Genomic DNA, 27,324 nt, shown 5'->3' on the forward strand with positions numbered 1-27,324 from the left:
CAATTTACACTATCCAGCAAGATTATACTGACCATGACGGATATGAAATCCAGTCCCCTGAGCTAAAACAAAGCATTGATTTTTGTGGAAAATGAAAAACTTGTTTTTCCCTTTTAGTCTTGGCTGCTGCAAAGCACATGGAATAGAGCCACTTGATACACAGGTTGGAAGCGATACCTGGAGGTCAGCTCATCCCAGCTCCTGCTCAGAGCAGGTTCAGGTAGGTCAGGTTGCTCCATGCCTTGTTCCTGTCAAATATTGAATGCTTCCAAGGATGAAGATCCCACATCCTCTCTGGGCCCCTGCCCCAGTGTCTGGGTACCTCCATGGTGAACTGATTTCTTCTCATAATTAACCAGAATTTCCTTGTTGCAATTTGCATCCATTGCTTTCTGTTCTTCAAGTGTTGCTCCTCCAAGACGAGCCTGGGTCCATTTTTCCTATGCTCTCTACTACGGAACTGTAGACAGCAATAAGATCTCACCCTTTGCTTTCTCTCCTCCAGGCTTAACAAGCCCAGGTCCCTCTGCATACCCCACATGCCCCAGCCCCCTGGCAGCCTGGTGGCCCTACACCACCATTCCAGTCTTTGCACTAGCAGCAAGGCCACAACTGGATTTGGCGCTCCAGATATGGTCTCACAAGTGCTGAAGTGACCAAAGGATCACTTATTTCAGCCTGCTGGCTAACGTGTTTACTATATAGCCCTGTACACAGCTGTCCCTCACTGCAAGGACACCTTGTTGACTCAGGTTCAGCAGGTGACTTCAGGCCAGCCTCTGCAGAGTTGTTTTCTCTTCATCTGGCATCCAGCCTGCGCTGGTGCACAGGGTTATTCCCTCCCCATGCAGGACTTTGCATTTTCCCCTGCTGAACTTAATTTGTGGCTGCACACTTAGGCAATAGGTGGCACTAAGTGATGACGTAGCTTGCAACTGCATTGCCCCAGAGTGTCACTGCTGAAAAGAAAGCCAGCAGAGGAGGCACCTGGACTCATTCACCTGGAGCAGCGGCCAGGAAAGGAGGAGCAGACATGTGGCAGGAGATCCTTCCCAACACCTGGTGAGGTCTCTTCGGCATGGGGAGGAGAGACTCCAAATGGGGCTCCCCAGGGCTGGAGCAGGAGAAAGCCCCTGTGGGGTCACCAGGGTGGGAGCATGCAGCTGAGTTCTCCTGAGCATAAATGGGGAGGAGGTTTTATTAGACTGAGCCTTGCTGTGCATCGCTCAGAGAGCTGCTTCAGGAGCACACTTGTTTTGTTAGCAATGCTGAGTTTGTGCTATCGCCATGATAACTGGATTCATGCCTCTGACTCACTAAACTTCAGGATGTAAGTACAGGGGGGTATTATTACTTGTTGCATAAGCTGCTTAGCCTTTAGAGAGGTGGAGGCTGACACTGTTTGCTTTTAGGAGCCCTATACTTCCTTGCCCGGGAGCGGCTTAAGGAGATACCTCCTTAAAAATCAAACTGTTACAGAGATTGTTACCAAGTTGCCTTTGCAATTGCTGGGGTCTCCAGAACAGGCACCAGGTTCTGCATCACGGGCAGCAGTGGGAAATGATACTAGGCAAAAAGAAACACTGGGTGGACTTGGGTTTTCATGGAGTCTCACGTCTTTTTTTTTTTCTCTTTTTTGGTCTCCACGTATGGTAATTGTGACACCAACAGCTCCCTAATCTCGCTGCTTTCCAAAGGACACAGTAACAAGACTTTTTCTTGTCACTTTTAATTTTGCTAGATTTTAGGTTGCACTTTTCTTGCAAGAGAATCTACCAGGCTGAAAGAGAATCAGGGAGGATGTTCTCTTTTGCTTGCAGGCAGATGAGACCTAAAAGCTTGGCATTCAGTTAGGGGTAGTTAGAAGTAGCAAAAGTATAGCAGCTCATTGAACTCTGAACAGGGAAAGGTCCTGCACAGCTCTCCTCGTGCCAGCCCTGCAGCACAATGAATACAACATGGCTGGCAGCAAAGTAACCCTTGAGCTTGAAAGTGCCCTGCAGAGGCTGCACACCTATTGCTATACCTCAGTCAAAATAAGCTATTTTCTTGTCTGAAGTAACACAGCTGCTGGTAGGATGAAACACCACAAGGACACCTACAGTTGTTAAGTGTCTCTTATCTAAATTATGCCAAAGGAGGGAATATTATGGCAACAAATTATCTTGCTAAAACACAGCCCAGAAACACCGTCTCTTTGTGCAGCAGCAGTGCTCTGAGCCCATGCCTGTCAGTCCCACCTGAAAAATAGGGAAAATAATGGCAGATGTTGCGGGGTGGCTAAACTGTTTGTGATTAAATGGTGCTGGTAGGTGATATTCTCTGTACCACCCCCAAGGGTTGGTACCATCCAGACAACACTATCAGACTATAAGTATCTTCTTTTTCTTTCTTTTCCTTGTGTAGGGAGACCATCTCATCCCAGATCAGGTGAGTGAAATGTCTGCCCTGTGCTAAGGTCTCCACTTTCTATTAGCACCCTAGCTGGGGCACAGCATAATCCCTTCCATACCCTGTATGACAGCAACAACAAAATCTTCATTCACAGTTCCCTTGCAGCCCCCTGCAGTAGTCCCAGACAAATCTCCTAATCCCCAGGGGAAGCTGGATTGAGGCAGAGGTCAGAGGGACAGGAAGGTGCACAGCCTTTGGGTTGCTTGCACAAGCATGTGAACAGTTTTGAAATATGCTGTATGTCTGTTTAAGTCTGTTAAATTCAACCCTGGTGACTCAGCCCTCGCATCTCACGAAAGTCTGAAACCTTGCTGTCCAGAACAGAAAGAGACAAGCTGAGACTCTTGCCTACTGAAAGCTGTGGTGGAGGACCAGTGTTGCCCTAAAACAGGACTGAATCTGTAGGAGAGCTATGTACAAAGCACTGCTAAGAGGGACATGTCCACCACATTAAGCTCTCTCCAGCAGCTGAAGACCCTTGTGTCTGCTCCTGCTCCTCAGCCAGTTCTCTCTGTACAGTTTTTATTCCTGGAGGTGTCCAACTGCCACTATCCCATTCACTCCAGTACCTGCTGAAAATAGATTGGCCCGTATCCTGTTGACCCTTGTCCCCCAGGGCATCTTGGCTCACAAGAAGAGGGACAAGGAAGCCTTGTGGTCAGCAAGTCCTAATCAGCAAAGACTTGAGGTCACTAAGGAGGGCTAGTAGATGTAACCCTGCCCCAGATCTTGCCTGTGATCTTCAAAAATTAGAAACCCTCAGCCCCTGCTGACTCCATGGGATCTGTAGGCATTTGTTCCTGCTCAGACCCAACCAATGTGCATACGAGCTTCAGCATAGTCCCTTTATCCTTGACGCTTCTTTTGCTGACCACAATGTTATACCTCCCCAGGTCTTTTGGATATTCTCAGAAGCATGCAGTCCTGGTCCCTGCAGCTGCGCTGGGAGTTGGAGGGTTGCTGGTTTACTGGCTGAGGTCTAGACGCAAGATCAAGACTATTGAAATGAGTGACGGATGGTGGGGCTCAGGCGAAAGACCCGTAAAAAGGAAAGAAGATGAAAGTATCCGTCCCTTCAGGATTGAAACGTCTGACAAAGAAATCGAGGTACCGGTGGCTGGGATGTGAGAGAGGCAGAAAGCTGCAAGGTTGAGCCAGTTCATCACCCACCTTGCTTTGAGGAGATCCTGTTGGGGTGATAGCAGTGCACCAGCCAGTGCAGCTACCTAGATGATGCTCTGGCTCACTGCCCTTTATGAATGGGATTTGAGCTCAGATTCATCACAATGGGCCATAAAGACTTTGATATCACTGACTCTACATGTGACGTGGGGCTTCTCCTGTGGAAAGGCCACTGGACAGCAAACAGTGGGTCTGTGGATGATGGATTGGGAGGGTGTCAGGACAGCAGTGATACTGGTGGGGCAGGACAGAGCAGCTTCCACAAAAGGAAGGGCTGGTAGGGTGAAGAGGGGTGGAGGTTTGACTGAGTCACAGCACCTCTGTCCCTACATGCAAACGTGTCCCTGCATGTCCCTATCTAGCCAACTAGCAGTTAGCAGCTCAGGCTGAGCTTTTTCCCCCAGCCAGCTCCTAATGTCAAAAGCCTAAAGCAAGTTAGCAGCAAGGCTAGGAGTAGGACCCAGTACTCCACTGCTTCAGGAGGGCTCGTGGTGTCCCAGAGAGCAATATAAAAGCCAGCAGGGCCAGATGAGCCCATCCATGCCCACCTTGGTGTAGGGCACGCGTGAGCCACTGGCCAGCCTCACAAGAAAGGCTCCATTCTGCAGGACCTGCACCGGCGCCTGGATCAGGCCCGCTACACACCCCATCTGGAAGGGGCTGCCTTCCACTATGGCTTCAACTCCAGCTACCTGCAGAAGGTGGTGGCCTACTGGAGGAACCAGTTTGATTGGCGCAAGCAAGTAGAAGTCCTGAACAAATATCCCCATTTCAAAACCACCATTGAAGGTGAGGGGTCTCCGTGGCTTGAGCAGGTCTTACTCTGAAAGACAGAAAGGGGTGATTTAAGAGATTACAATATTTAAGACAACACTATGTGTAAAAGCTTAGTGATATAAGTGAAATATCACTAGTGGCAGCTTTATTATTAATAACCTCCCATAGATTAAGACAGTCAGAGTGGCAATAAGATTATGTCTACTTCAATATGGGCTTCATTTGGCCCTGAACCTGTGCTAAATAATGATCTTTTCTTCTGCTATGGCCTTGAAGCCACCTTTGAAAATGGCAAAATTTACCCAGACTCTGAGGCTAGAATATCTACTACCACCACACAGTTTAGCCAAGTGAGGTTAGCCAGATCTGCAGGCTAAACTTCTATGCTATTCATGTAAGTGCAGCTCTACTTATATACTGTGCGTCCAGTTCCTCAGGAGGTGGATGTCCAAACTCTTGTGACTCCAATACCTGGGGCTGGGATCAATACCGTTGTTTGTATGCAAAAGACGAGATGTAGGTACAATACCAGCCATCCCTTTCAGCTAGGCCTCTTCCTGCCGTGGATTGTATAACTTCCAATACAAATGATAATAACAATTTTTCCACCTTCCATCTTCAGAGTCCAGAGCAGAAACTGTGCAGAACCACAGCTTTAATTTATCTGTCTTGGATGTGTGGCAGGGATCGAGATCCATTTTATACACGTCAAGCCCTCCTACGTCCCTCATGGTCGAACTGTTCAACCTCTGCTAATGGTCCACGGCTGGCCCGGTTCCTTCTATGAGTTCTACAAGATCATCCCTCTGCTGACAGAGCCAGCCAGCCATGGCCTGAATGAGGGTGATGTGGTGTTTGAGGTCATCTGCCCATCCATCCCAGGCTATGGCTTCTCAGAGGCACCACACAAACAGGGTAAGTGATGAAAAGGCTTTGTTGGAATCACAAGGGTTTTGGAATGACACCTGAGCCATCCCTGGGCACTGCAGTTTGTGAATGCAGATGCTTAGCTTTGCATTAACACCCATGTGGCTGAGGCTCTGGGGGTGACTGCATACTTGGAAGGCATTGGTAGCTGGAAGCCATGTCTGATTCCCACTTTCTCCACTTTCCACTGAATTTCTTATCATCTTGAGTTCGCTTTATTGCCAAAGAGTGAGGCAGAGCAGCATAGCACTCTGTGCCTTCACACAGCAGCATACTCACATACTTCTGAAAGGCCACAGTCTTTGGCCAGTGGATGAACACCAGGACAGAAAGGTCTCCTCTGTTCTTCTCTGCCTACAGGGTTTGACAGCATTGCAGCTGCTCGAATATTTCATAAGCTGATGAACAGACTGGGCTTCAAGGAATACTACCTACAGGGAGGAGACTGGGGATCTCGCATTACCACAAACATGGCCCAGATGCTGCCACAGTGAGTAGCAAAGGCAATCAGTGCAGAAAAGATGCCCCCAGTTCTCTTCCTATCATTTTGTGCTCCATCGTCCTGGTCCTGCCCTCTGTTTGCCCTGCCTCTCATTCCCTTCTGCTCAGTTTCCACCAGGGATGTCCCTACTCCTGTGCATTCAGTTGTATCCATATGCTTTGCATTGATATTGGCACAGTTTTCATGCTTTCTAAATTTCAGAGCTGTTTGGCTTCTCTGTCACTAGCTAAAGGAGACAGATTCTCATTCCAAATCAGGAAGGAGATAAATTTAAAATCAGCAGGGAGAAAAAGAAGGAAGGAGCTCAGCCTCTCAGCAGCTGAACAGTACCATGAAGTATAGAACTTTCCTATAGAAAATGCAGAATTGAGCCTGAAGAAGAAACACAACACCTTCCTTACAAGATGGCATCACAGCTCATTGTTTAGCATTTAATGAAAAGCAGGCACCACAGCCATGCTGAGGTCAGAGAACAGATAAAGTGGGAAAGCTCTTAAAGCAGTTAGATTGGAGGCTGAGCAGCTCATGCTCCTAATGGCAGTTGTGCTCTGGAGCACCCAGAGCACCGTGGCCATGTGTGATCTAATCCAGCTTTTCAGAAGATTACCAGCACAGCCTGTTCCTGTAGCACAGAACAACATTAGATCAACAGCCAGAGACATCAGCATGGATATACCACATCCAGAAATTGAGTACCTGAAGCTAAGATCATACCAGTGGCACAGCTGCATGGAGATGACACCAGGTGTACCATTTTTTAACTCCCATAATTATATTTATTTTCCAATCATGGTGAACCTGAAGGGCTTCAAGTATTTTACTCTGTAAAATATTTCTATCACAGCCCCAGTCAGACTTATTTTATATACAGATAATCACTTGATTTAACCTTCTATTCACTAACTTAATTTCAGGTGCGTGAAAGGGCTTCATCTGAATCTTGTCTTCATTGCCATACGAGGTTTGGGAAAGGTTATTTCTGTCATGCTTGGGGCTTATGTACCATGGCTCGTAGGCCTCACTCGGGAAGATGTTCACCGTATGTATCCTTTCGTCCAGAAGAATATATATGACATTCTGCGAGAATCTGGATACTTACACATCCAAGCCACCAAACCAGACACTGCAGGTAGTGAAACTTCTATACATCCCTCTGAACATTATATAGTAACCGTTCATGGTATGTAAAGACGTAGCTGAACAAAGGCCAACTGTGTTTGAGAAGCAATGAGTTGTGGTGACTAAATATAAGACATGGGGCAAGAACTGTGTAAAAGGAAGTTAAGGAGAACAGCTTTAAAAAAAGATAGTACAAGTACCACTCTTCAAGGTCTTTTAAATGGCATGCCACGTCTCTTGGGGAAAGAACTCTTTTGCAAAAAAAAACCTTAAAATACAGCACAGGGTCCTGAAATTGAAGCTTCTAAAAATAAATGTGGGTGAAAACAATACAAATAGCATGAGCAAGTCCAATGGGAAACTTGCAGGAAGCTAGACACAGCCCTAACACCTGAAAAGCCAGAAGCCTGACACAGTGAGGCCAGTATATGAGGAGTCTGAAGAAAGATATGGCCACCTTGGGAAAGTTAAATGAATGATTTGCATCAGTCTGACCTAGGGAGGACTAATGGGGTCTTCCTTTAACAAAATTAGCCTTCATCAGGAGAGACAGTGGAGCTGTCTCAGACTCCTGCCAGATGTGGAGACCATAAAATGAATAGCACCCCATCATGGCAACTCACTGAAAACAGAAAAAACTCAAACTGAAAAGTTAATTAATGCCTAAGTCTGTTGCTTGAACCGATTGCAATACCAAAGGAATAAAAGGAGACAAACAAGACACCAGCTTGTTTTCTTGGGTTTTTTAAGAGCCAAAAATGAAGGTAGACCCAGAAAAACAAAGAGCAGTCTGTCTAGTCACTGATCAGGAAACGAGCAAAACTATTTTAAAGAGAAGAATAGGCTTACAAGTGATAATATCACAAGGAAATCACGCTTCAAAAATCAGAGCTCTGTCAGAATCAAAGAACTGGGGATCCAGTAACTGAACATATTTTATTTCCAAAAATGTTTTGTTGAGGTTCCTTCCCCAATGCTGTTAAAGAAATTAAACTGCCTTGACTTAAAAGGATTAAGATCATGGATTAATAACTGGCCAATGTGAGAATCCACTCATAGGAATACATAAGCAAGTTCCAGGAGAGGGAGAGTAAATAAAAAACCCTGTGCTGGAACCTGTTTAATTCAACATGATCCCAATTTCTCTACAGTTAAAAGTTAACCATTAAGTGAAAATCTGACAGCTATCCAGGCTTTGGTTTACTCTAAAGATAACTGCAGAGAGTTGCAAAAACATTTAAGTGAGCGGTTGATTAAGCGGGCCAATAAAAACTGATGTCAATGAAGTCCAAAGCAATTTGATTAAGAAAGAAAGTCACAATGGGCTCGAGTTTGGCTGCTGCTGCCATATGAGAGAATCCATGAGTCATGGACAGGGCTTTGAAACGTCAGCCAGGTCAGAGTTCAAGAGAATCTTACAAACTCTTAAAGAAAGCGAAAAGAGACTAAGACAAACACTAGATCTACAGTATTCAGAATCTGTTGCACCCCTGTTTGCCCTGTTTCATAAATGTATTTTGGAATCAGAAGAGTACAGGAAGGGGAGAAAAGGAAGGCTGGAGTGACCAAGCAGCTTCTGTATGAGCACTGTACGTAGTCAAGGACTCTTCAGCCTGGAAAAAGAAGAGCAGGGATTTTGTAGCACACTAAAATTGTGAAATGTAGAAACTGAAGAGGGAGGAAAAAAATATCTATCTGCTACTCAGTCTGAAGAAATACCTACACTGTCAGTTTAGTTTTTATTAGGCAGGTCTAAAGCAAAGCTTGAAGTATTTCTTTTACCACAAGTTGTAGGACCTAAGATGTGTACAGGGTGAATAACAAACTGCAAACAAGACCCGTATTTCTGAGCATCTAACTTGTGGATGTTGAATACAGTAGTTCAGAAGCAGCTTTCAGCCCAGAAAAAGCTCATCTCCGGATGGGTTACATGCTAGCTGCCACATTTCAGCCTGCCCTACCACTGCTGGTCAAAGCATTTACACAGCTGTGATCTGTAGCAAATCACTCCAGGCCTGCCAGCACAGGGAAACAGTTGTGCCAGTGCACAAACTTACTTTGCATTTGCTATGTCCACTATTATATTAAGACTGTGTTGTGCATCATCTTCTACATAGTCACTGAGTGCTAAAATTCACTCAGAGCTGGCAATACCAAGTATATTGTAAACTACAGCCTGGGGTATGATACAGGAATTTCCCAAGGCAAGCCTCCTTCACAACTGAAGTAATCCCTGTCCCAGTTTTACAGGTAAGAACAGAGATAGAATATACTGTGTACATGCCATGTTTATAATATTTGCTAGTGTTTCCCCATAACCAGAAACGGGTAACAGATACACTCCACTGTTTAAGTTAGATAAAAAGTGATGAACAGCATTCAGTGTGCTGGTTATCCACTCTAAGCAGGATGCTGCCCCAAATAGTTTATAAAAAATGTCTTATAATCCCTTTACACCTGAATTTGTACCTCCTGCCACACATGACCAAGAAGCCAACAGGACTTCCTTAGCTCCTAGCTTCCTTTGTGTAGGAAGTACCTAAGTTTGTAGTCAGTTACAGCTAGAATTCCATTGGGGTGAATTTCTCAAGGATAAAGTACTACCAGGCCTACTAAAATACAGATTTTCTACTGAATTCTCATAGAAAACTCTAAAGAACTCGATAAAGCCCAGTTTAACTTCCACTGAAGTATTGCAATGCCAGGCAACTGTAATAGCTCTCCCCTTCTCCTGAATTAGGTTGTGGACTGAATGACTCCCCCGTGGGGCTTGCTGCGTATATTTTGGAGAAATTCTCTACCTGGACAGATAAATCATTTCTGCAGAAAGATGATGGAGGCTTGGAAAGGTAAGAAAAGAGATGCTCTTCCCTAACAACATTCATTAAAAGACTGAGTGATGAAAACTGATGAGGGCAGAGGTAAAAGACTGACCAATTAAAGCTGAATAATGGAAGATTACATGAGACAAGCAGTAGTTTAAACTTATAGCAGATTGCCTGCAGGCTACTGCTTGAATACCAGGTAGTTTCGGTCTGGGTACATGGGTGTCAATTTGCTGCTTGAATACAAGTGGAGAACAAGAGGAAACGAGGGCATTTCAGGGCAAAATCACAATACAGCATACCGAGAAACAGCTTCCAATGAAATTTCTTCATCTTTCTCACTCAACAGCAAATACACTCTTGATGAGCTTTTGACCAATGTGATGATTTATTGGGTGACAGCCTCCATTGTGTCCTCCATGCGATTCTACAAGGAGAACATTACCAAGGACCCTGATCTAAGTGCTATTTCCAGGTAACATGAAACCAAAATCACCAAGTTCTGCTTACTTTTGATAAATATAGATAAGGGTCACTTTTCTTTCAAATTATAGTTCACACAGGAGCTTGTGGCCAAGTATTTTCAGTCTTGGTGATCAAAATACAGGTCATATACTTATTCATCAAACAAATGTAATCTGTGGCTCAGTTCAGTAAAAAGCAGACAGAAAAACATGAGCATTTTTAAAAGAGAAGTTTGATATGAATTAGGAAAGATGAGGCTCACTGGTGGATAAACTAAAAGCTACAACTCTTGAGTAGAACCTTGGGGAAGCAATTTGGAGAGCAGTACTTGAAACATAGCACCTTCTGACAGCTGCTGGCTTTAAGATGAATATGAGAGGCTGAGCAGGAAAATGCTGTTGAGCAGAATTCTCCAAGTGATTGATCATGCAAACGAATAGAAGAGTCCTTTTCTCTGTAGACTGAACCAGTTTACCTTTCCCCTCAAGAGAGTAATTTCTTGCACTGGCACCATGAATTCTAAAGTAAGCATGAGCCAGCTGGTTTCTGACCTCCCAGAAGTGTGACATCTTGCCATACATCACAAAACATATACAAAACAAGGCAAGTTAAAAAATATGAAACATTTCAAGACTGGGCTGGGTGCACAGTTGGCTCTGCTTTGCTCTTTGGGTACAACACTTTTAAAGTCAAGGAGACCCAAATGAAAGCACAGCACAGTGCAAGACCACAAAACAGTTTGTTGTGGTAAACTTCCCCAGCTGACTGTGGCAGTTAGCAGAGTCAGAAGGGGTTTACAGACTTTCCCCACTACTTGCTCCAAAAATGCAGTTAACCAATGTCTTCTAGGGTTGGAGTGTATGTTCCCACAGGGATTGCAGCCTTTCCTCAGGAGATAACACATACACCACAAGTCTGGACAAAGGAAGCCTACAAGAACATCATCACTTACTCTTACATGCCACGTGGAGGGCATTTTGCTGCCTTTGAGGAACCAAAGCTTCTGGCACAAGATATCATGAACTTTGTCAGAAAAGTGGAACATCTGTGAACCTGCAGTTTCAATACGTACACAGAATGGAGGCAAGTTGGTTTGCCACCAGCAGAACCTTCACTTTGCCAGATAATAAATCCGATCCAATTGCATGTAGAAGACAGCATTTTATTTGGATAACAATTATAGTACTAAATTTGTTAATTAAACTCTAAAAACCTTAAGAAAAAAAACTTAAAAACATCTTGTCTTCTTTCATACCCAGCACATCCTTGCTGCATTCAGAGTTCAAGCATAACAGAATATGTAAACAGTTTAACGCAGTAACATTGCACTCATCTGGGGAAGAGAATAGCAAGGAATGGGGCCCTTGTTCCTCAGAAGCAAGTCTTCTCTTCGAGAGCTTATGCAGAACTAGCAGCTTTGGTGGAAGAGCTTTGATCTCCTGAGCACACACTCCTATGTTCAAGTTATGCTTCATTCAAGAGACCTGTGGTTATATATTCAAGTAGATAGCTGCACATAAGACTGCCTTCTTCATTCTGGCAGTTCTTCCCCTAGAGCAAGCTTTAGCAGTCACTACACATTGTAAGCGGTTCTTAAAGAACAGGCAGAGACAGCACCCCTAGTGGACTCCAAGCTCAAAATTATCAATTTAATTTCCTCCTAGTTTTATTATCTCATTCCATTCCAAAAGGACAAAGTTAAAAATATGCATCAAGTGTAGAGCGCATCAACCTTTACCTTCCTTTCAAAAGATTTTTACCACCCTCCTGTGCAATATTTGCTATTGGGAAACTGCAAGTGATCTCGCTACTGGTATGATTGGGTTTCTCTCCAAACAGGATAGAGCTCTAAGAAGACAGATGAACACAGGCGAGCTAAATGAAGCCAGTAGATGCCCAGGATAATAGAACCAGACAGACAAGAATACAAGGTTATATTTTATAAAGTTATCATCACTTAAAGCAGCACCAAAGGTTATTGAATATTCTATAAACATTCTACAGAGCACACATCATTCATGAAAGCCTTTGAGTGTCACTGGTGCTTGAAACCAGATGTAGTCCTCCCAGTCGGAAGTCACATGCTGAGCAGGCAAGGCACTTATATTGATGTCTCCATCACAGGACAAATTCACAGTTAGCTTCCTCCCTCGAGTTGGCACTTTATAGTTGAGCTTGGGCCGGAACCAATCAACACCACAATTGCGGTGTCCTTGGAGCATAACAACAGTGCCCATGGCAGGGAGAGCCTTAAGTTCACTGAAGACATCCGCGACGAACAGCGAGTGGAACAGCTTGCGAACGCAGGATGCAGTTTTCAGGCTCTCTTCAGCACTGCCTTCAAGGATGCCTTCCAAGTCGAGCTCATAGAACTCCTTGGGCCTCATGACATTGCCTCCAAGTAGAATAAGAACCCGAGGAACCACTGTCAGACTAAACATTACTTCCAAGTGCTGGAGCACTCCCTCCAGCTCCATCAGCACCTGCTGGCACTTCCTGCTTGCCGGGTCCATGGGGAGTGGCTTCTTAATCCCATCTCCATCCTGGGGAAGAAGAAAAAAAAGAAAAAAAAAGAAAAGGGAAAAAAAAAGAGAATTAGTGTATTTAATTATTAGGACACATTAGTCCTAATACACTCTTCAGAAAGTATAGCCCATCCCTGAAAGTCAAGGAAAGCTCAACCGTTTTATGCTCCTTTCAAAAGATATAGGCATCCACACACAGAATCAGATCAGAGGAACACAAAAGGACACTCTATAGCTACTCAGTTTGAACCTGACTCACGGAACTGATCAATTCCCACAAGAATTAGAAGCCGCATGTTTTGAAGAACAGTTATCACTAGTGTCCTGGTTTCAGCTGGAATAGGGGTATCCCATACAGCAGCACATCATATAAACTGGGGGGAGTCACCCAGAAGGTGCAGATCACTGCCTGGGTAAGGCTGAGTATCAGCTGGCAGATGGTGAGCAATTGTATTGCTTATCACTGCTGCTTATTGCTTGTTTTTTCTTTACCCTTTTAGTTTTAGAATCTCTCTGCTTGCCATTTCCCTTATTATTATTATTAGCAGTAGTACTATATTGTTCTTATCTCAACCCATGGGGTTCATATTCTTTTGATTTTCCTTCCCACCCCAGCTGAGCAGTGGGAGAGTGAGCAAATTGCTGTGTGGTGCCCAGTTACCATCTAGGTTTAAACCACGACTCCAAATCACCTGATTTTTTTTCCTGAAGAGCTGTTAGAGTAACAAACAAAACAGTGACATGCGTTAAGCATAAAGCAGAACAAGAAATAAACAGTAACTCATTGAGACCTTCGGCCCCCAATCTACAGCTTTGCCTTTTTTGTTTTGTTGAGCAACTTTTAGGGTTACAGCTATAAGGAGCAGTTCAGAAGCAGTTAAGACTCAATGACCGGGAGTTACCGACCCATAACGGTTAACTGACAGGCAGCACTTGAAGGCCGCGGGCACGACTACCCCCGGCGCAGGGCTCCGCTCCCCCGACCACCCCCTTCGCCACCACGGCCCCTCACCTTAGCCGCCCGCCGGCAGAAGTAGGCGAGCTGCTCGTAGGGCAGCGGGAGCTGGTGCCGCTGGTGCATGACGTGCTTAAGGAGCTCGCAAGCGAAGAGGCAGCAGCTCTCCCGGGTCACCGAGCCCGGGAACACCACGGACACCAAGGGGCAGGCCACCGCCAGCTCACTCCTCCGGGACATCACCCTGCCGCCGCGCTTCAGGCCCGGGGGGGCCTCAGGAAGAAGCAGTGAGGACGCTGGAGAGACGGGAACAGCCAGAGCACCGCCAGACGCCATTTGCTGATCGCCAGCCAGCTGCGATTTGAATGGCCGCGGCCGCAGTGCAGCATGGGAGTGACGGAGCTCCCGCCCACAACGGCTTGCTGCGGCGCATGCGCCGTGCCCTGTGGGGCGGAGGCGTGTTCCGGCTCGGGAGGGGCGTGGGCAGCTCAGCCCCGGGCCTTCTGCGGCTTGGCCAGCAGCGGCGAGGCAGGCGGAGCGGAGCGGCTGCTGCTGCTGGGGTGCTCGGTGGGGGTTACGAGCGCCGCACTGAGGAGGCACCGCAGTGGCTGCGGCAAACTGGGTGCCCCAGTCCGGCCGCGGGCACCGTGAGCTGCGGCTGCCACGTCGCAGGGCTGCCCAGGCGGCTCCGGAGAACTCGCGGACTGGGTTTCCCGGCGTCCAGAGCACGACTGGCAGGTGCGCGGCAGTGAGGGGGCAAAGCCCCGCCGGGGGCCGCTGAGTTCCCTTCACCCCTGCCAGGCAGCCCCGCTGGCTCCAGTGCAGCGCAGAGGAGCACCCTCCGCCCCGCAGCGGGCGGGGAGCATGCCGTGAATGGGAGCTGCCGTGTTTGGAAACAACGTGGCCGCAGCCCCATTGGGTGCCGCCTCGCCACACCGCGGAGGGAGGGCGGTCCCTGCCGGGTGGCGGGAGGAGCCGCTGTCCTGCGCTGGCGGAGCGAGGTTGGCGTGCTGGAGCCGTGGCTGCCTGCTGTAAGTGCCACGAACCGTGAAAGTTTAACAAACACTAATAAAGAGTAGCCCTCCCCAGGGGATGCGGTGGGGAAACACTCGGTATGGGCATGCTTCGGGCGGCAGAAAGGGCTTTTGGTCCTGGCGTATCGTTCCCCCGCCCCGGCAGGAGATAAAGGCTCCTTTGAGGTAGCTCCGTGCTGGGCTGCTGCCTCCACGTATTTAATCGGCACCCCAGTGCCAAACACCTCCTAAAACGCCCGTCAGAACGGGTGCTGATAGCTCGCTGTCACCGAGGAGGGGACTCGCGGCAAAACGGGTGAAGTCCCGGAGGGGACTCCCGCTGGCACCGGCAGATCCCGGAGGTCAGGGACCGGGGAGCGGCAGTTCCCTGTGTGATGTGTGCCGTGGCCGCCAGGCGGCGCCGCCTCCCTCGGACTCGAACTCCCATTCGTCCCTGCGGGGGGAGCCCATGAAGGATCGAGGGGGTGCGCCGCGGTGCATGCTGGGAGCTGTAGTTCTGAAAGCAGTGCAGTAGGTCGGCGGCTGGCGGGACTCGGTTTCCCGTGGCGCCGCGCGGCGGTTGCTGACGCCGGGACCGGGGCTGGGGAGCCGGGGCGGGGAGCCCGGGCAGGGAGCGGGCGCCGCACCGGGGCGGCGGGGCCGTGCCGACAGCCATGGACTCACGGGTGTCGGAGCTGTTCGGGGGCTGCTGCCGGCCGGCGGGCGGCGGGGCTGGCGGGGCGCTCCGCGGGCGCGGGGGGGCCGCGCCCGGCGGCGGCGGCTCCAAGGCGAAGAAGAAGAACGGGCGGAGCCGTGGGGGAAAGGCCAACAACCCGCCGTACCTGCCGCCTGAGGTGAGCTCCCCCAGCCTGGCCGAGGGCCGCCGAGTCCCGTCAGCTGCAGTGGGGGTCTCCCCCCAGTCCGGGGCCTGGCGCCGCAGGGGCCCGCGCCGCTTCTGGCAGGGGCGGCTTGTGTCCTAAGAGGTCGGTGCGGCGCGGGCTGCCCCGCACCGGGCGGGTTCGGTAGCGGGTCAGGCGGGAGGCAGCTTCTGGAGAGGCTCGGCCGAGGGTCCCGGCGGTGCTGCTGCGAGGTCCTGCCGAGCTGGGCCAGCAACCCTGTGGGCCGTCCTGCGGCCCCGGCAGCCGAGTGCCCTGCAGCCCCCCGACCTGTCCTCCGGGGTTTGACGTGGCAGCGGGCAATGGTTGTGCCCCCAGTGCCAGCGGGCTCCCTGCGTGGTCTGCCAAGCCCTGTCCGTCAGAGGTATCTCGCTGCCTGGTGTCTGTCTGCCGTCTGGGAACTGAATGGCTTTGGAAACAATGCTTTGCTCAAGTCGTAGTGCCGAGCATCTTGTTCGCATCTCTTCCCGAGAGCCGATCTGGTGCGTGTAAGTCCCTTTCCAGCTGCCAAACTCAGGCGTTGCTCAGCAGGTGCTAGTGACTCCTTTCACAGCTAATTTGGCGACTGTTTTCTTACATGGACATGTAAATGGTACTGCGAGAGTGTGAGGCACTTGCCTCTTGCAGCAGGAAGAAGTGACATTGGTAGGAAATGGGTGTGTTGGTTAGTCTAATAGGACTGCCACTGTGGGGAGCATCATGTTGCCCCGGAGTCAATTGCTTGGCCTCACTGTAAGTCTTCTGTAAAATACGTAAGAGCCTGCGCTTGGAGGGAGCAATTCCTCCACAAGGCAGGGCTGTGACTCTTGGCAAGAAGGGAAAACAGCGCTTTGCTACTGTTAGATGTTCTCCACGGGCAGTACTGTACCCTGCAGCCGCGGTTCAGTTTTTGTTCCTTTGAGCTGGAGGCTGGACAGCCCCCTGTGGGTTCAGCACAGCTTCCTGTCCCTGACCACCCTGTGCAGTATGTGGCCCAGCAAGTCTAGGCTTGTTGCTTTTCTAGTCTCAGCCGCCTTGAAGGAGACCCACACCCTTATTTAAACGACAGCTCAGTATGTTAATGTGGATTTCTTAGAGCTGGAAAGCTGGTAGATGGTAAGAGAGGAAGACTTCCACAAGCACCCTTTTCTCACTGCATAGCTCCGCTGCCTGAGAGCTAAGCTGACAATTACGAACTTCCCTCTGTTGGCCCTTTGCCACCCTAAGCAGTGCTGTGGTTAGGAGCTGAGCTAGAAGGCAAGGAGAGGACTATTGCCTCTCCTGACATGCAAACAGGTGTCCAGAGGAAAAGGAAGTGCTTAGGTTTGGTAGCCCATTTAGTTTGCCAGAGTACTTGGCTTCCTGGAGGCTCCCGCCCTTTCTCAGTAGTCCTTATACCGAATCGGTGGGAAGATTACTTCAATACCAGCTACAGGTTCTCACTGGGAAGCTGCTGCCTGTTGTGGTTGTAGCAGACCTGATGAGTACACAGGCCTTTCTGTGAAACCCCAGTCTGGCTTCAGCCCTTCTGAGCATGTTGTATAGGGACGGTCCTGATCAGGCCTGGCTCTCCAGAACTGCCAGGCCAGTGACCAGCTTGCTCTTCTGCAAAGAATTCAGTAGCTTGCTTCCTTATGTTTGTAGTCCTTCTCTCTTGCAGAGAGATGATACACAAGGATATAGAAGGGAGTTAAAGAAAAACTAATTGGGGGAGGGTATCAGTGCGCACAAGAGGAGGCAATGACTTTTGTTCCCAGTCCTCTGTTTCTGTGCACATTGGGTAGATGGAAGCTGCTGGATAGTGTGGGAGTGGGATGCTGTGGGTGGCACTGTGGGTCATGGGTGGGTGAGGGGGAAGACTCAATCATCTGCTGCCCTGTGCCTTTTTGAAACTGGAACTCTCTCTCTCTCTGGCTGTTAGACTGGCCCTATTCTTTAGCAGCAGTAAAAAAATCCTCCCCAAACAGTATTGCCTCTGTGTCCCTCTCTAGTTTTGTCCTCTGGTTTTCATGACGTGAGATGCAAATAGTAGAAACAAACTGAAAGTAAGTTCCAGTTGAGTGTAGGAATGAATGGCAGAAGAGGCTGTGACCTAACATAGTGATTTCTGCCAATCTCCCTCTCTCTGAAACTGTCAGCACAAGTGGCAGAGTATCTGGGCAGCTGATGCCTATGGAAGTCCCTGCTGGCACAGCATCTAACCTTTGTGTCTCCTTTCGTTCTCTGACCAGGCAGAAGATGGAAACATCGAGTATAAGGTGAGCCTTTTGAGGTTGCAGAAGGAGGTCTTCCTCCCAGAAGGTTATGTTGCAGTGAGTAACTTCACCAAAGACAGCATGTGGGGAACATGTGTAAAGAAGGGATGGAAAAGTAGATACTGTACTAAGGAAGTATCAGTCATCTGTGTTTCTGTACCTAGCTCACTATGCTGAGCTGGAAGAGTCTGATCTCAGGACTCATTTTTACGAATTTGTTTTAGGAGAAGAGACCCACTGTGTTTTTTCCTGAAATCTTACTCCTTTGGAGAGGGAGGTGCAGGTGTCACTGATAATCATTTGCCACATTCTTGTGGCTGTTCCACCATTTGCACTTACTTGCAAATGTGTCAGATAGGTCCTGTCCTTACCTATGCAGTAGGCAAGGTACAGCTGCCTGTAGCAAGATGCAGAAAAGTTCTACCATGTGTATGCACTTTTGTGAAACTCTGTCTCACCTGTCCTGTGGTGTCTGTGCAGATGCTAACATGGGCTGTGGTTTCTAGAGGTGGGTCAGGACTGGGAGTGTTGTTTCACGGTGTTGGGTCAGGCAGTTGCTAGCTTGGGCAGTGCGATTCCCTCTGCATCCAGCTGTGACTATAACCACCCCCTCTGTTAAACAGCTGAAGCTGGTGAATCCCTCCCAGTACCGCTTTGAGCACCTGGTGACACAGATGAAGTGGCGACTGCAGGAAGGCCGAGGTGAGGCCGTCTATCAGATCGGCGTGGAGGACAATGGGCTGCTGGTAGGCCTCTCAGAGGAGGAGATGCGTGCCTCGCTCAAGACGCTGCGCCGCATGGCAGAGAAGTACGTGTTCCCTTTCATCTGCAGGGCCTGCAGCCATAAACAGCCTCCAGTAGAGAGACTGCCCCAGGAGTCCCCTGGTGGAGCCGGTGGCTCTGTTCTGCAAAGCCTCTGTATGACTGAAATTCCCTCATCATGAGGTCCTGGAAATGTGAAGGCTCTTTTCCTGCTTTCATCCCATTCACTTTGCCAGCTTATAATTCTTGAGGTGCAAGAGCTGCCAAAGACAAGTGTGTCTCACCCATTTCTTTCATGTTTGTGGCAGGGTTGGGGCTGATATTACGGTGTTGCGGGAGAGAGAGGTTGATTACGACAGTGACGTTCCCAGGAAGATAACGGAGGTGCTTGTCCGAAAGGTGCCTGACAACCAGCAGGTAGGGACCTGTGTCTTGGCCATCCTCTCCTGCTAAACACTTAGAGGCTTCATGTAAGCCACTTCCTTTTGGGATGGGAGCCCAAACCCTAGAGGCACTGTGTCATAGATTGGTCCATATCAGATGCTTTAAAGAGCTGCCAGAGGGAGGTTTGATGATAATGCTTTTCATCTCCAAGACTGTGGTTGAGGCAGATACCAGAGGGGACATTGCCTGGAGCAGAGGTGAGAAATCATTTCGCTTCTATGACAACAGTTCTCATGCAGGCCACTGTGCAAACAGGGAAGGATTTAGAGGTCCTGCTGTAACAAATAGCCTTTTTTGGTGATATCAAAGCCAGAGTGTGTATCACAGCTCCTGGGCAGTAGTTTGCTGGGGGCAAGAGCAGAATCTGAGCAAGATTACACTGCATAGTGTCCATTGCAGAGGGCAGCTGAGACACATCTCCCCCACCATGTAGTGTTCATGCACAGCCAGCGCAGTGATGGTGAAGTTTCATGATTTCTCTGTTCTTCTGCCTGTAGTTCTTAGACCTGCGAGTAGCTGTGCTGGGGAATGTGGACTCAGGGAAGTCAACCCTGTTGGGTGTCCTGACACAGGGAGAGCTGGACAACGGGAGGGGCAGAGCACGCCTCAACCTCTTCCGGCATCTTCATGAAATCCAGTCCGGGAGAACGTCGAGCATCAGCTTTGAGATCCTTGGCTTCAACAGCAAAGGAGAGGTGAGATCTGAAAGCTGGAGGAGAATAGAGCTGCCCTCCTGTTACAACTGGGACGTGAGGGTAAAGAAGTGACACAGCTCTGTGTCCCTTTACCTGAACCAAAGTGCTAGGTGTCCATTTACAGCAGACGTTGTGTCCTGCACCCATGGTGAATGATCTCACTAATTCTGAGGTCAAAGTGGATAGATAAGAGCTGAGTTTTCTTCACTTGCCTGCTAGAACTCCTTTTCTCACCGAGTCCTTATGTCCCTCAGGTGGTAAATTACAGTGACTCCCGAACAGCAGAAGAGATTTGTGAGAGTTCTTCCAAAATGATCACTTTTATTGACCTGGCTGGCCACCACAAGTACCTGAAAACAACCATCTTTGGCCTCACCAGCTACTGTCCGGACTTTGCTATGCTGGTGGTTAGTGCCAACACTGGCATTGGTGAGTGTTGCCCTGCCTGCATGGATTGACAGCGACGGGTGAAGAGAAATGGAGAATGGGGGAGTGAGTCCTTGTTAGCTGGGAATGGTGGTCAGAAAAACATAGGAGTCCGGAAGCCTCTACTGATTTCTTGTAAGCCAGTGCCTGGGAGGGGAGCAGAGCTAGGATCCTCTCACCAGCTGTAGCCAGTGTTAAACTGCACACTGGACAGGGAGGCTTTGTTTGGAATTTGAAGCTGTGTTTGTCAGAAAACCCCCACAACTTTGGCATATTCTTAGAAGTGCTGAATCCCAAAGCCTTGTAAAAAGGCAGCTGGAATTCTCCCACATCTTTTCTTGACATTTTTGTGGCTGTTTTCTGGCAGACTGCAGCCCAAGAATGAAAACTACTGCATCTTTCTGAAACAAACAGATCAGTCACAAAAATCCTTGGTGGTTTTTATTTCTTCCTGGACTGATGTTTGGTTTTGTTTAAAAGAATAAATTTGACTTTTCGTTGCCTGAGAATCAGTTTCACTGGTTAGACTGGTCACTCTAGAGTGGGCTTGTGGGAGAGCCAGGAGACATAGCTGTCACATAAACAAGCAACAATGATGACTGCTATTGCACCTGCACTCTCACTTGTTTCCTGCAGCGGGCACAACACGAGAGCACTTGGGCCTGGCCATGGCCCTCAAGGTCCCCTTCTTCATTGTCGTCAGCAAAGTTGATTTGTGTTCAAAAGCCACCGTGGAACGGACAGTGAAGCAGCTGGAACGAATCCTGAAACAGCCAGGCTGCAACAAGCTCCCCCTGCTTGTGAACTCAGATGATGATGCTGTTACAGCAGCACAGCAGTTTGCACAGTCTCCCAAGTAAGGGACCATTCCTTTCTTCTGCTGGGAGCCCACAGTTCAGACTGGGCTACTGTGTGCAGCTGGGGAAGGGTGACCACATCCTTAATATCTTGGTTTCTCATCAAGTTTCCTACCTTTGCATTCTCCAAGAGGGCATTTTTCCCTCTCAGGCCTTTTTCTGGGCTCTGGGAGCAGAACATGCCCAAGGCTGCACTGGAGTTACTTCTCCATGACAGAAGTGTGGGTTAGCAGGCAGTCGGAGCCTTGACCAACCACTGAGGCAGAGGTTACTGCAAAGCTGTACCTAGCCCATGTGTCCTCCTGCTCGAGCCATTTATTGCTGCAGTCTCTGTCCTTTTGCTGGACTTGGTAAATTCAGAATCCCATCCACCCTCTGCAGCTGTGCTCTGCCCTTCTGCTTATTCCTGTTTATTTTTATCTGACAGCATCACCCCAATCTTCACACTGTCCAGTGTTTCTGGGGAGAACCTGGATCTCTTAAAAGTCTTCCTCAACATCCTGCCTCCACTGACCAACAGTAAAGAGCAGGAAGAACTAATGCAGCAACTAACAGAGTTTCAGGTGCGTAAGGGCAATTTGTTCCCAGTTCTGGTATTGCAGTCATTGCTGTGACATGTGACAAGCATCCTGGGGATCTGAACACCAGGGGTAGCGATGTGGTGAACTCCTAGACTATTAGGAGACATTAAAATAAAGGAAGGACTCAGTCTTTGGGAAAAAAAAAAGCCTGTTAGGCTAGGCTCTGTCCTAACCAAGTGGTGCCCATCTCAGGGATAAGATTGTTTCTCTGGTTGCCACTTACAAGGCAGAAGTTCCTCTAATGGGAAGGTAGCATGAGCTGGTGAAAACTTCAACATAGTGTCTTAACGATCAGCAGAGAGCTTACATCCGTCCACGTAAGGGATGGGAACCTTTTCTTCATTCTGGAGTGCTATTTCACAGCTGTCTGAGCAGCTTGTTCTTGTTGCCTTCCTGCAGGTTGATGAAATTTACACTGTGCCAGAGGTGGGGACTGTGGTAGGAGGAACTCTGTCGAGGTAAGTGAGGCCAGGCGGACAAATGTGCGTGTGAATGGTTGCTGGAGTTCCCTCAGGGTTGGAGTCATCCACTGCAGATGTGGAAGTGGTGCAAGGCTCGGTCCTGACTGCTGCCAGATGACTGAGCCAAGAGAGCGTAAAGCCCTACAGGGTGTCGGGAGGTGCCGTGAGCAAATTATTGGTGGTGTGGTGGCAAGCAGAGAGTCTGCTGTAAAGTTGCTGGATTGGGAATGTGACCAGCAGAGTGCTGAAGGAAGGCATTCTGGGATCCAGAGTCGGCAGAGGTTAGCCATGACCCCAAGGTGTTGCTTTCCTCCTTCCAAAAGCAAGGGGAGGAAATGTAGAGGACAAGCCCTCCAATCCCAGCAGAGGTTAACTGCGTGCTACCCTGTGAGAATGCAGCTTTCCCTCAGTGTTCAGGAGTGACTGGTTTGGCTACCAGCATATCTACACAGAACCGGTGTCAACTGCAGTCTCCCCAGCAGAAACGGTGCAGTGTGGCAGAGCACTGGCTACAGTGCCCCCTGTCTTACCCGGTATTTTCTTAGGAGCTGTAGTGTGGCTTTCATTCTTACTGCAGGAAATCCCTGTTCCCAGCAGCTTTGCATCCCTGTTAGTTGGTCCTGGGTAAGAGTCCAAGGACACTCACCTCCTTAGCCGTGGGGATTTTTGAGGGGAGTTTACCTTTGGAGGGTGAAATTTCTTCCTTGTCTCTTGATGAACTCTGTCCTGCACTTCTTTCCTGCTTTCCTGCCCTGGGCAGTGGGATCTGCCGAGAAGGGGAGAACCTGGTGGTTGGTCCCACTGACGACGGGAAGTTCCTCCGGTTGAAAGTGTGCAGTATCCAACGCAACCGCTCAGCCTGCCGCGTGCTGCGGGCTGGGCAGGCAGCCACGCTGGCCCTCGGGCCCTTCGACCGCTCCCTGCTGCGCAAGGTGAGTCCTGCTGCTGCCGGGACTTGAGATTTACCTGGAGATCCCCCATTGGTAGGGTGGGAATGAAGCAGAGATGCTTGCAGGAAACTTGCTGGAATGGGAGGAGATGGCCAGGCTGCAAAACAGGATGAGACAAGGCTGAGAATGGGATGCAAGTCCAAGTCACAGTGTGGAGCTGTGTTTGTGGTTTTGGAGGCTGTTCAGAAGCACGGAGACAGATCCTAATTGGTCTGAGTTTTGGGTTGTTGTGCAGGGCATGGTCATGGTGAGCCCAGAAATGAACCCTACTATCTGCTCAGTGTTTGAAGCTGAGATCGTGCTGTTGTTCCATGCCACGACTTTCCGGAAGGGGTTTCAGGTGACAGTGCACGTGGGGAATGTGCGACAGACTGCTATTGTAGAGAAGATCCATGGAAAGGTAAGCATGGGAGGAAAGGGGAGGAAGACAGCCTCCCTGTGGGGTTTGTTGGGATTCCACGATGCCCTCTAGTAAACCTAGGGGCTACTGGTATCTTCAGTAGCTGTGTCCCTTCCTAGGAGTACACTCCATTTCTTTATCCTGCCTGCTTCACTGCTTTTCCACCCAATGTGTTAAATAATTCCTTCCTCACAAAGTAAGCAGCACGATGGACTACAGCAAGACTGTGAAAGCAGGTGAACTCTCCTTTGTTCAGAGCTAGTATCTTTGTCTCTCACCTTATGCATACAATAATTGGAAGGGTTCAAGCCATGCAGTCTGAGGGAAGCAAGCTCCTCATTTACCTGATCTTAGCATCCAAATGCCCGTCTCCTGCATGCGCTGGAATGGTGCACAGGGTTCTAAGGTCTCCTCCTTTTCAGGACAAGCTGCGGACGGGAGAAAAGGCAGTCGTCCGGTTCAGATTCATCAAGCATCCAGAATACTTGAAAATTGGAGCCAAGCTGCTTTTCCGTGAAGGAGTCACCAAAGGCATTGGGCATGTCACTGACCTCCAAGCCATCACCACCAAAGAAAATGGGCTGGAGGAGTCCCTGGGGCCTGGACAGCTGAGTTTCTGACTACCACTGCATCAGAAAGATCTCCACTCACCAACAACTGGGGAGAAGGATGGAAGCTCCTGTGGCTCTCTGAGTGATGCCGGGAGCTGTTGCTGTCCCGTTCTAGCATGGGTGTCCCTCCTTCACACTGTGAGATGGAACCTGGGAGAGTTTCTTGCATTCAGTGTCATACATGGGGCAAGTTAAGCATGCTGTCAACATCGCCTGCAGCTTTTGTTACCCTGCCCTTCTTCAGAAGAGATCAGAGGCACCTGCAGACCTGGACAGGCAAGTTCTGGCTTTGTTTACTGTTTGAAAATGACAGGTTGGGAGGAGCAGAACCCCTGAAGACTAGCAGTGAAGGGATGTTTTTCCATCTCTGACACAAGAGCTGGTCCTATTTCTGCTCTCCAAGTACTGGGTTGATAACAGTCCTCTCCTGAGTCATCATGCAGAGCATTCTTCTGGGCAGGGGATGGAAGAGGCCCTGCCACCCACAGCAGAGCCTTCGTTGAACCTCTCAGAATGCATTCAGGATACTTTTTAACCGTTCTAATCTTGGTTGGTTTTAATCTGCTGTGTGTCCATTTGTGTGTTGGTTTTGCATTACTCCAATCCGAGTGTCTTACTGTTGGACAGATGTCCTGTTCCCTGCTCATACATACATACACACCCTTTCAGCATCCCACTTTCTGACTCCTGGGAAGCTGTGGCTGCTGAGTTGCACAGCCTCCCGATGTAACATGAAGGCAGAGTTTGCACTTGCATCTGCTCCTTGCAGCAGCTGTGCAGGATGCCATTCTGTGGAGAGGAGCAGGGCCTGCGCCTTTGCTGGTGTGTGCACGTTGTTTCCACGAATGTTCAGCTGAGGGTGTCATCTGCACGTTAGCAGCAGTGGTTTGCAGTGGGTTCCCCTGGTGTGGCTCTTCCAGGTCTCAGCCCAGTGTGCTCCCCACATGCTTGCCTTAATGTGCGAGGAAGGCGGGGTGTGTTACGAACACAAAACCAGGTGACTTTATGGTTTAGTTGTGATTTGAAAGTGGCATGACTTTATTTCTGTTTCCCCTGGAGGAAGAATTTTCTTTCCCTTGCCACTGGGGTTTGTTGTCAGAAGAAGGGTGACGTTGCCAGCAAGGACTCTGTGCACAAAGAGTGGAGCACATCTGTCTCCTACTTGCTGTCATGCAGCTCTCCTGTGTACCCTGGAGGTGCAGCAGGGGCTGTATAGCTGTACATAGGCTTTTGGGTTTATCGTTGACTGTTAGACAAATTGTGTCTGCTGTGAACAATGGGCCTTCAGCCAACCCTAACTGAAGGGAAGGGCAAAGGTCTATGATAGCACTTGGACACCCAAACAGCCCTTCTAGCATCATGAGAGCAAGTTCTGCTTTCTGGGCTGCTGGCACAGGCAGCACCTGTGGGACTGAGAAGCCCATGGATGTCGCAGAGCGGCTTTCCACAGGGCAGGACTCCAGCAGGTGGGAAGTGGTGGCTGCACCCTGAAAAGAGCTCGCTCAGACATGGGGAAGCCAGTGTGAAAGGGATTCAGAGGCAGCTCTGTAGTGACAGGAGTGACCTGTCCCTTCAGGGGAGCACTGAGCCAGCTGAAAACTCTGCTTCTTTCCCATCAGCCCAGCTGTGAGACAGGAGCTGCTGGGTCAAGGTCACTTCTCAAGCAGGATCCCCCTTTCTTCCCATCCTGGCAGTGGTCTGGGTATTACGGTGACATTGTCTTTCACCCATGCCTGCAAGAAGGCCCCAGCCACCAGGCTCTTCCCTTTGGTGCTTGCAAAGTCACAAAGAAAACTGTCTGGGGGTGGTGGGGAAATCCAGCTGTTTGCAGCAGCCCTGATGTTTTCTACCCAAAAGTGGGTATGTGGTGCTGTGACCTCTGAAATAGCTGATGGTTGGTCTCACCACATCCCTGCCATCTGTGGCATGACTGTTCTTGGTGCCATGGTTTCATAATTGCTGTTTTGTTGTCTTGAATTTTTCTAATGCTGGGGGTTCCCCAAGCATCTCTATATAAATGTACAGAATAAATACGTTTTATTGAGCTTGCTGGCAGAGCTGTACAACAAGTGAGGGTGGAGCTGGGCTCTTGCCCTGCTGCCCTTGGAGCTGGGTCAGGGTTGGAGGCGGTTGTGCTTCACACCTTCCTAAGCTTCCCGCATTCAGCCCTATGAATACCTGTGTCTGTGGCATGGAAGGAATGCACGCATGCTGCTGTTTACAACCGCTCTCTCCCGGCTTATCTGAGCAAGCCGGGGTGTGCAGCCCGGGGTGACAGGCAGCCACGTCACCCTGAGCACAGCACTTCAGGCTGTTGTGGGCGGAACAGGCTGCTGCAAGCGCTTCCTCGCAGCCACACATTCCCCCAGAGCCTAATTAAAGGGATGCTTTCTGGGGCACACAGCTAACCCTGCTTGGTTCTAAAAATAGCTCCGACCTTAGCAAGGGGTTTGCTGTTATGGCCTCTCCATGAGAACAGGTTGTTCTCTTGGGGCAGCAGGGGCAGAACAGCTTCCCTGTGGAGGTGACTGTGTCGCTGAAGGGACTGGTCTGGTCTCAACTTTGGTTTTGTGTCCAGTCCCGCCCGACACTTAGGAAATGAGATGTGCCGCTGTCATAGGAGCGTGAGGCAACCCTGCCAGACTGGTTGCTATTTCTCTTTACATGAGGACTTTAGGGAAACTTGTCACTTTGCAATGTGAGGACTGTCATTAATGGAAGTGACTCTGTAATTTCTTCCTCTGCACGCACCAGAATGAGCTCTTACTCAAACCTCTTAACAACCGTGTTGTCATGTATTAGACCCCACGGACAGTAATGTGGCAGCTTCTTGGCACAGGCTGTCTGCTGGAAGGAAAGCAGCTCCACAGCTCCAAGTAGACTGGTGCAGTTCAGAGAAGACAGGGAAACAGCACATGCAAATATTGCTGCACTTTGCATCATTATCCACTCCCTGCTCTCCCCCTGCAGCTGATGAAATGCTCAGCAATTTCCAAACCCCACCCAGTGCTGCCTTGACGTGGCACATCCCTCCCCCCTGCCCCAAGAGCCAAGTTCAAATCACTGGCAACAGCACTTCCAGAAGAGTGTCAGGCTCCAGGCAGCCAGCAGTGTAGCACGGAGCTGAGCCCTGCCAGGCAGCTGTGGGCAAGCACAGCTCTTGCCCTGGAGCTGGTCTCTCCCCCTCTCAGTGCCCACTTGCTCCCTCCATGCTATTCTGCTTTGTTGGTTGATGTAATCTGTGGAGCACTGCGGCAGGCACC

At 49.4% G+C, this 27,324-nt stretch overlaps 3 protein-coding genes across 3 annotated transcripts; 2 read left to right on the forward strand and 1 right to left on the reverse strand.

Moving 5' to 3' along the window:
* The first annotated feature begins 919 nt into the window (after positions 1-919).
* Positions 920-11,478, forward strand: LOC133278350 (epoxide hydrolase 1-like). The gene is made up of 10 exons (XM_061470972.1): positions 920-1,062; positions 2,407-2,430; positions 3,348-3,561; positions 4,245-4,425; positions 5,098-5,328; positions 5,701-5,830; positions 6,757-6,971; positions 9,702-9,810; positions 10,136-10,261; positions 11,101-11,478. Exons 1-10 carry the CDS (start codon positions 1,034-1,036, stop codon positions 11,300-11,302), a joined length of 1,461 nt encoding a protein of 486 aa, XP_061326956.1. The 5' UTR covers positions 920-1,033; the 3' UTR covers positions 11,303-11,478.
* Positions 11,479-12,183: 705 nt separating this feature from the next.
* MAD2L1BP (MAD2L1 binding protein) lies at positions 12,184-14,071 on the reverse strand. The gene is made up of 2 exons (XM_061470973.1): positions 13,789-14,071; positions 12,184-12,794 (listed from the first exon to the last, which is right to left on the reverse strand). The coding sequence occupies exons 1-2, from the start codon at positions 14,065-14,067 to the stop codon at positions 12,264-12,266; spliced, it is 810 nt and encodes a 269-aa protein (XP_061326957.1). The 5' UTR covers positions 14,068-14,071; the 3' UTR covers positions 12,184-12,263.
* Positions 14,072-15,403: 1,332 nt separating this feature from the next.
* On the forward strand, positions 15,404-26,105 carry GTPBP2 (GTP binding protein 2). The gene is made up of 12 exons (XM_061470976.1): positions 15,404-15,598; positions 17,851-17,877; positions 18,498-18,682; positions 18,945-19,053; positions 19,578-19,775; positions 20,030-20,204; positions 20,838-21,057; positions 21,486-21,621; positions 22,039-22,097; positions 22,861-23,032; positions 23,286-23,450; positions 23,873-26,105. Exons 1-12 carry the CDS (start codon positions 15,419-15,421, stop codon positions 24,068-24,070), a joined length of 1,824 nt encoding a protein of 607 aa, XP_061326960.1. The 5' UTR covers positions 15,404-15,418; the 3' UTR covers positions 24,071-26,105.
* Positions 26,106-27,324: the final 1,219 nt, after the last annotated feature.

This window comes from Pezoporus flaviventris, unplaced genomic scaffold (genome assembly GCF_033815535.1).
Source record: "Pezoporus flaviventris isolate CSIRO_AGI_PZ_B2104156 unplaced genomic scaffold, CSIRO_AGI_Pfla_v1 ptg000066l, whole genome shotgun sequence".
Taxonomy (NCBI): domain Eukaryota; kingdom Metazoa; phylum Chordata; class Aves; order Psittaciformes; family Psittacidae; genus Pezoporus; species Pezoporus flaviventris.

Coding starts and splice junctions, on each gene's coding strand:
- GTPBP2 (XM_061470976.1), top strand. CDS start 15,419: ATGGACTCACGGGTGTCGGAGCTGTTCGGGGGCTGCTGCCGGCCGGCG. Junction 21,058..21,485: donor CAGTTTGCACAGTCTCCCAA/GTAAGGGACCAT, acceptor TTTATCTGACAG/CATCACCCCAATCTTCACAC. Junction 22,098..22,860: donor GTAGGAGGAACTCTGTCGAG/GTAAGTGAGGCC, acceptor TGCCCTGGGCAG/TGGGATCTGCCGAGAAGGGG.
- MAD2L1BP (XM_061470973.1), bottom strand. CDS start 14,067: ATGGCGTCTGGCGGTGCTCTGGCTGTTCCCGTCTCTCCAGCGTCCTCA. Junction 12,795..13,788: donor TCTGCCGGCGGGCGGCTAAG/GTGAGGGGCCGT, acceptor CTTCTTCCCCAG/GATGGAGATGGGATTAAGAA.
- LOC133278350 (XM_061470972.1), top strand. CDS start 1,034: ATGTGGCAGGAGATCCTTCCCAACACCTG. Junction 2,431..3,347: donor ACCATCTCATCCCAGATCAG/GTGAGTGAAATG, acceptor ATACCTCCCCAG/GTCTTTTGGATATTCTCAGA. Junction 5,329..5,700: donor AGAGGCACCACACAAACAGG/GTAAGTGATGAA, acceptor CTCTGCCTACAG/GGTTTGACAGCATTGCAGCT.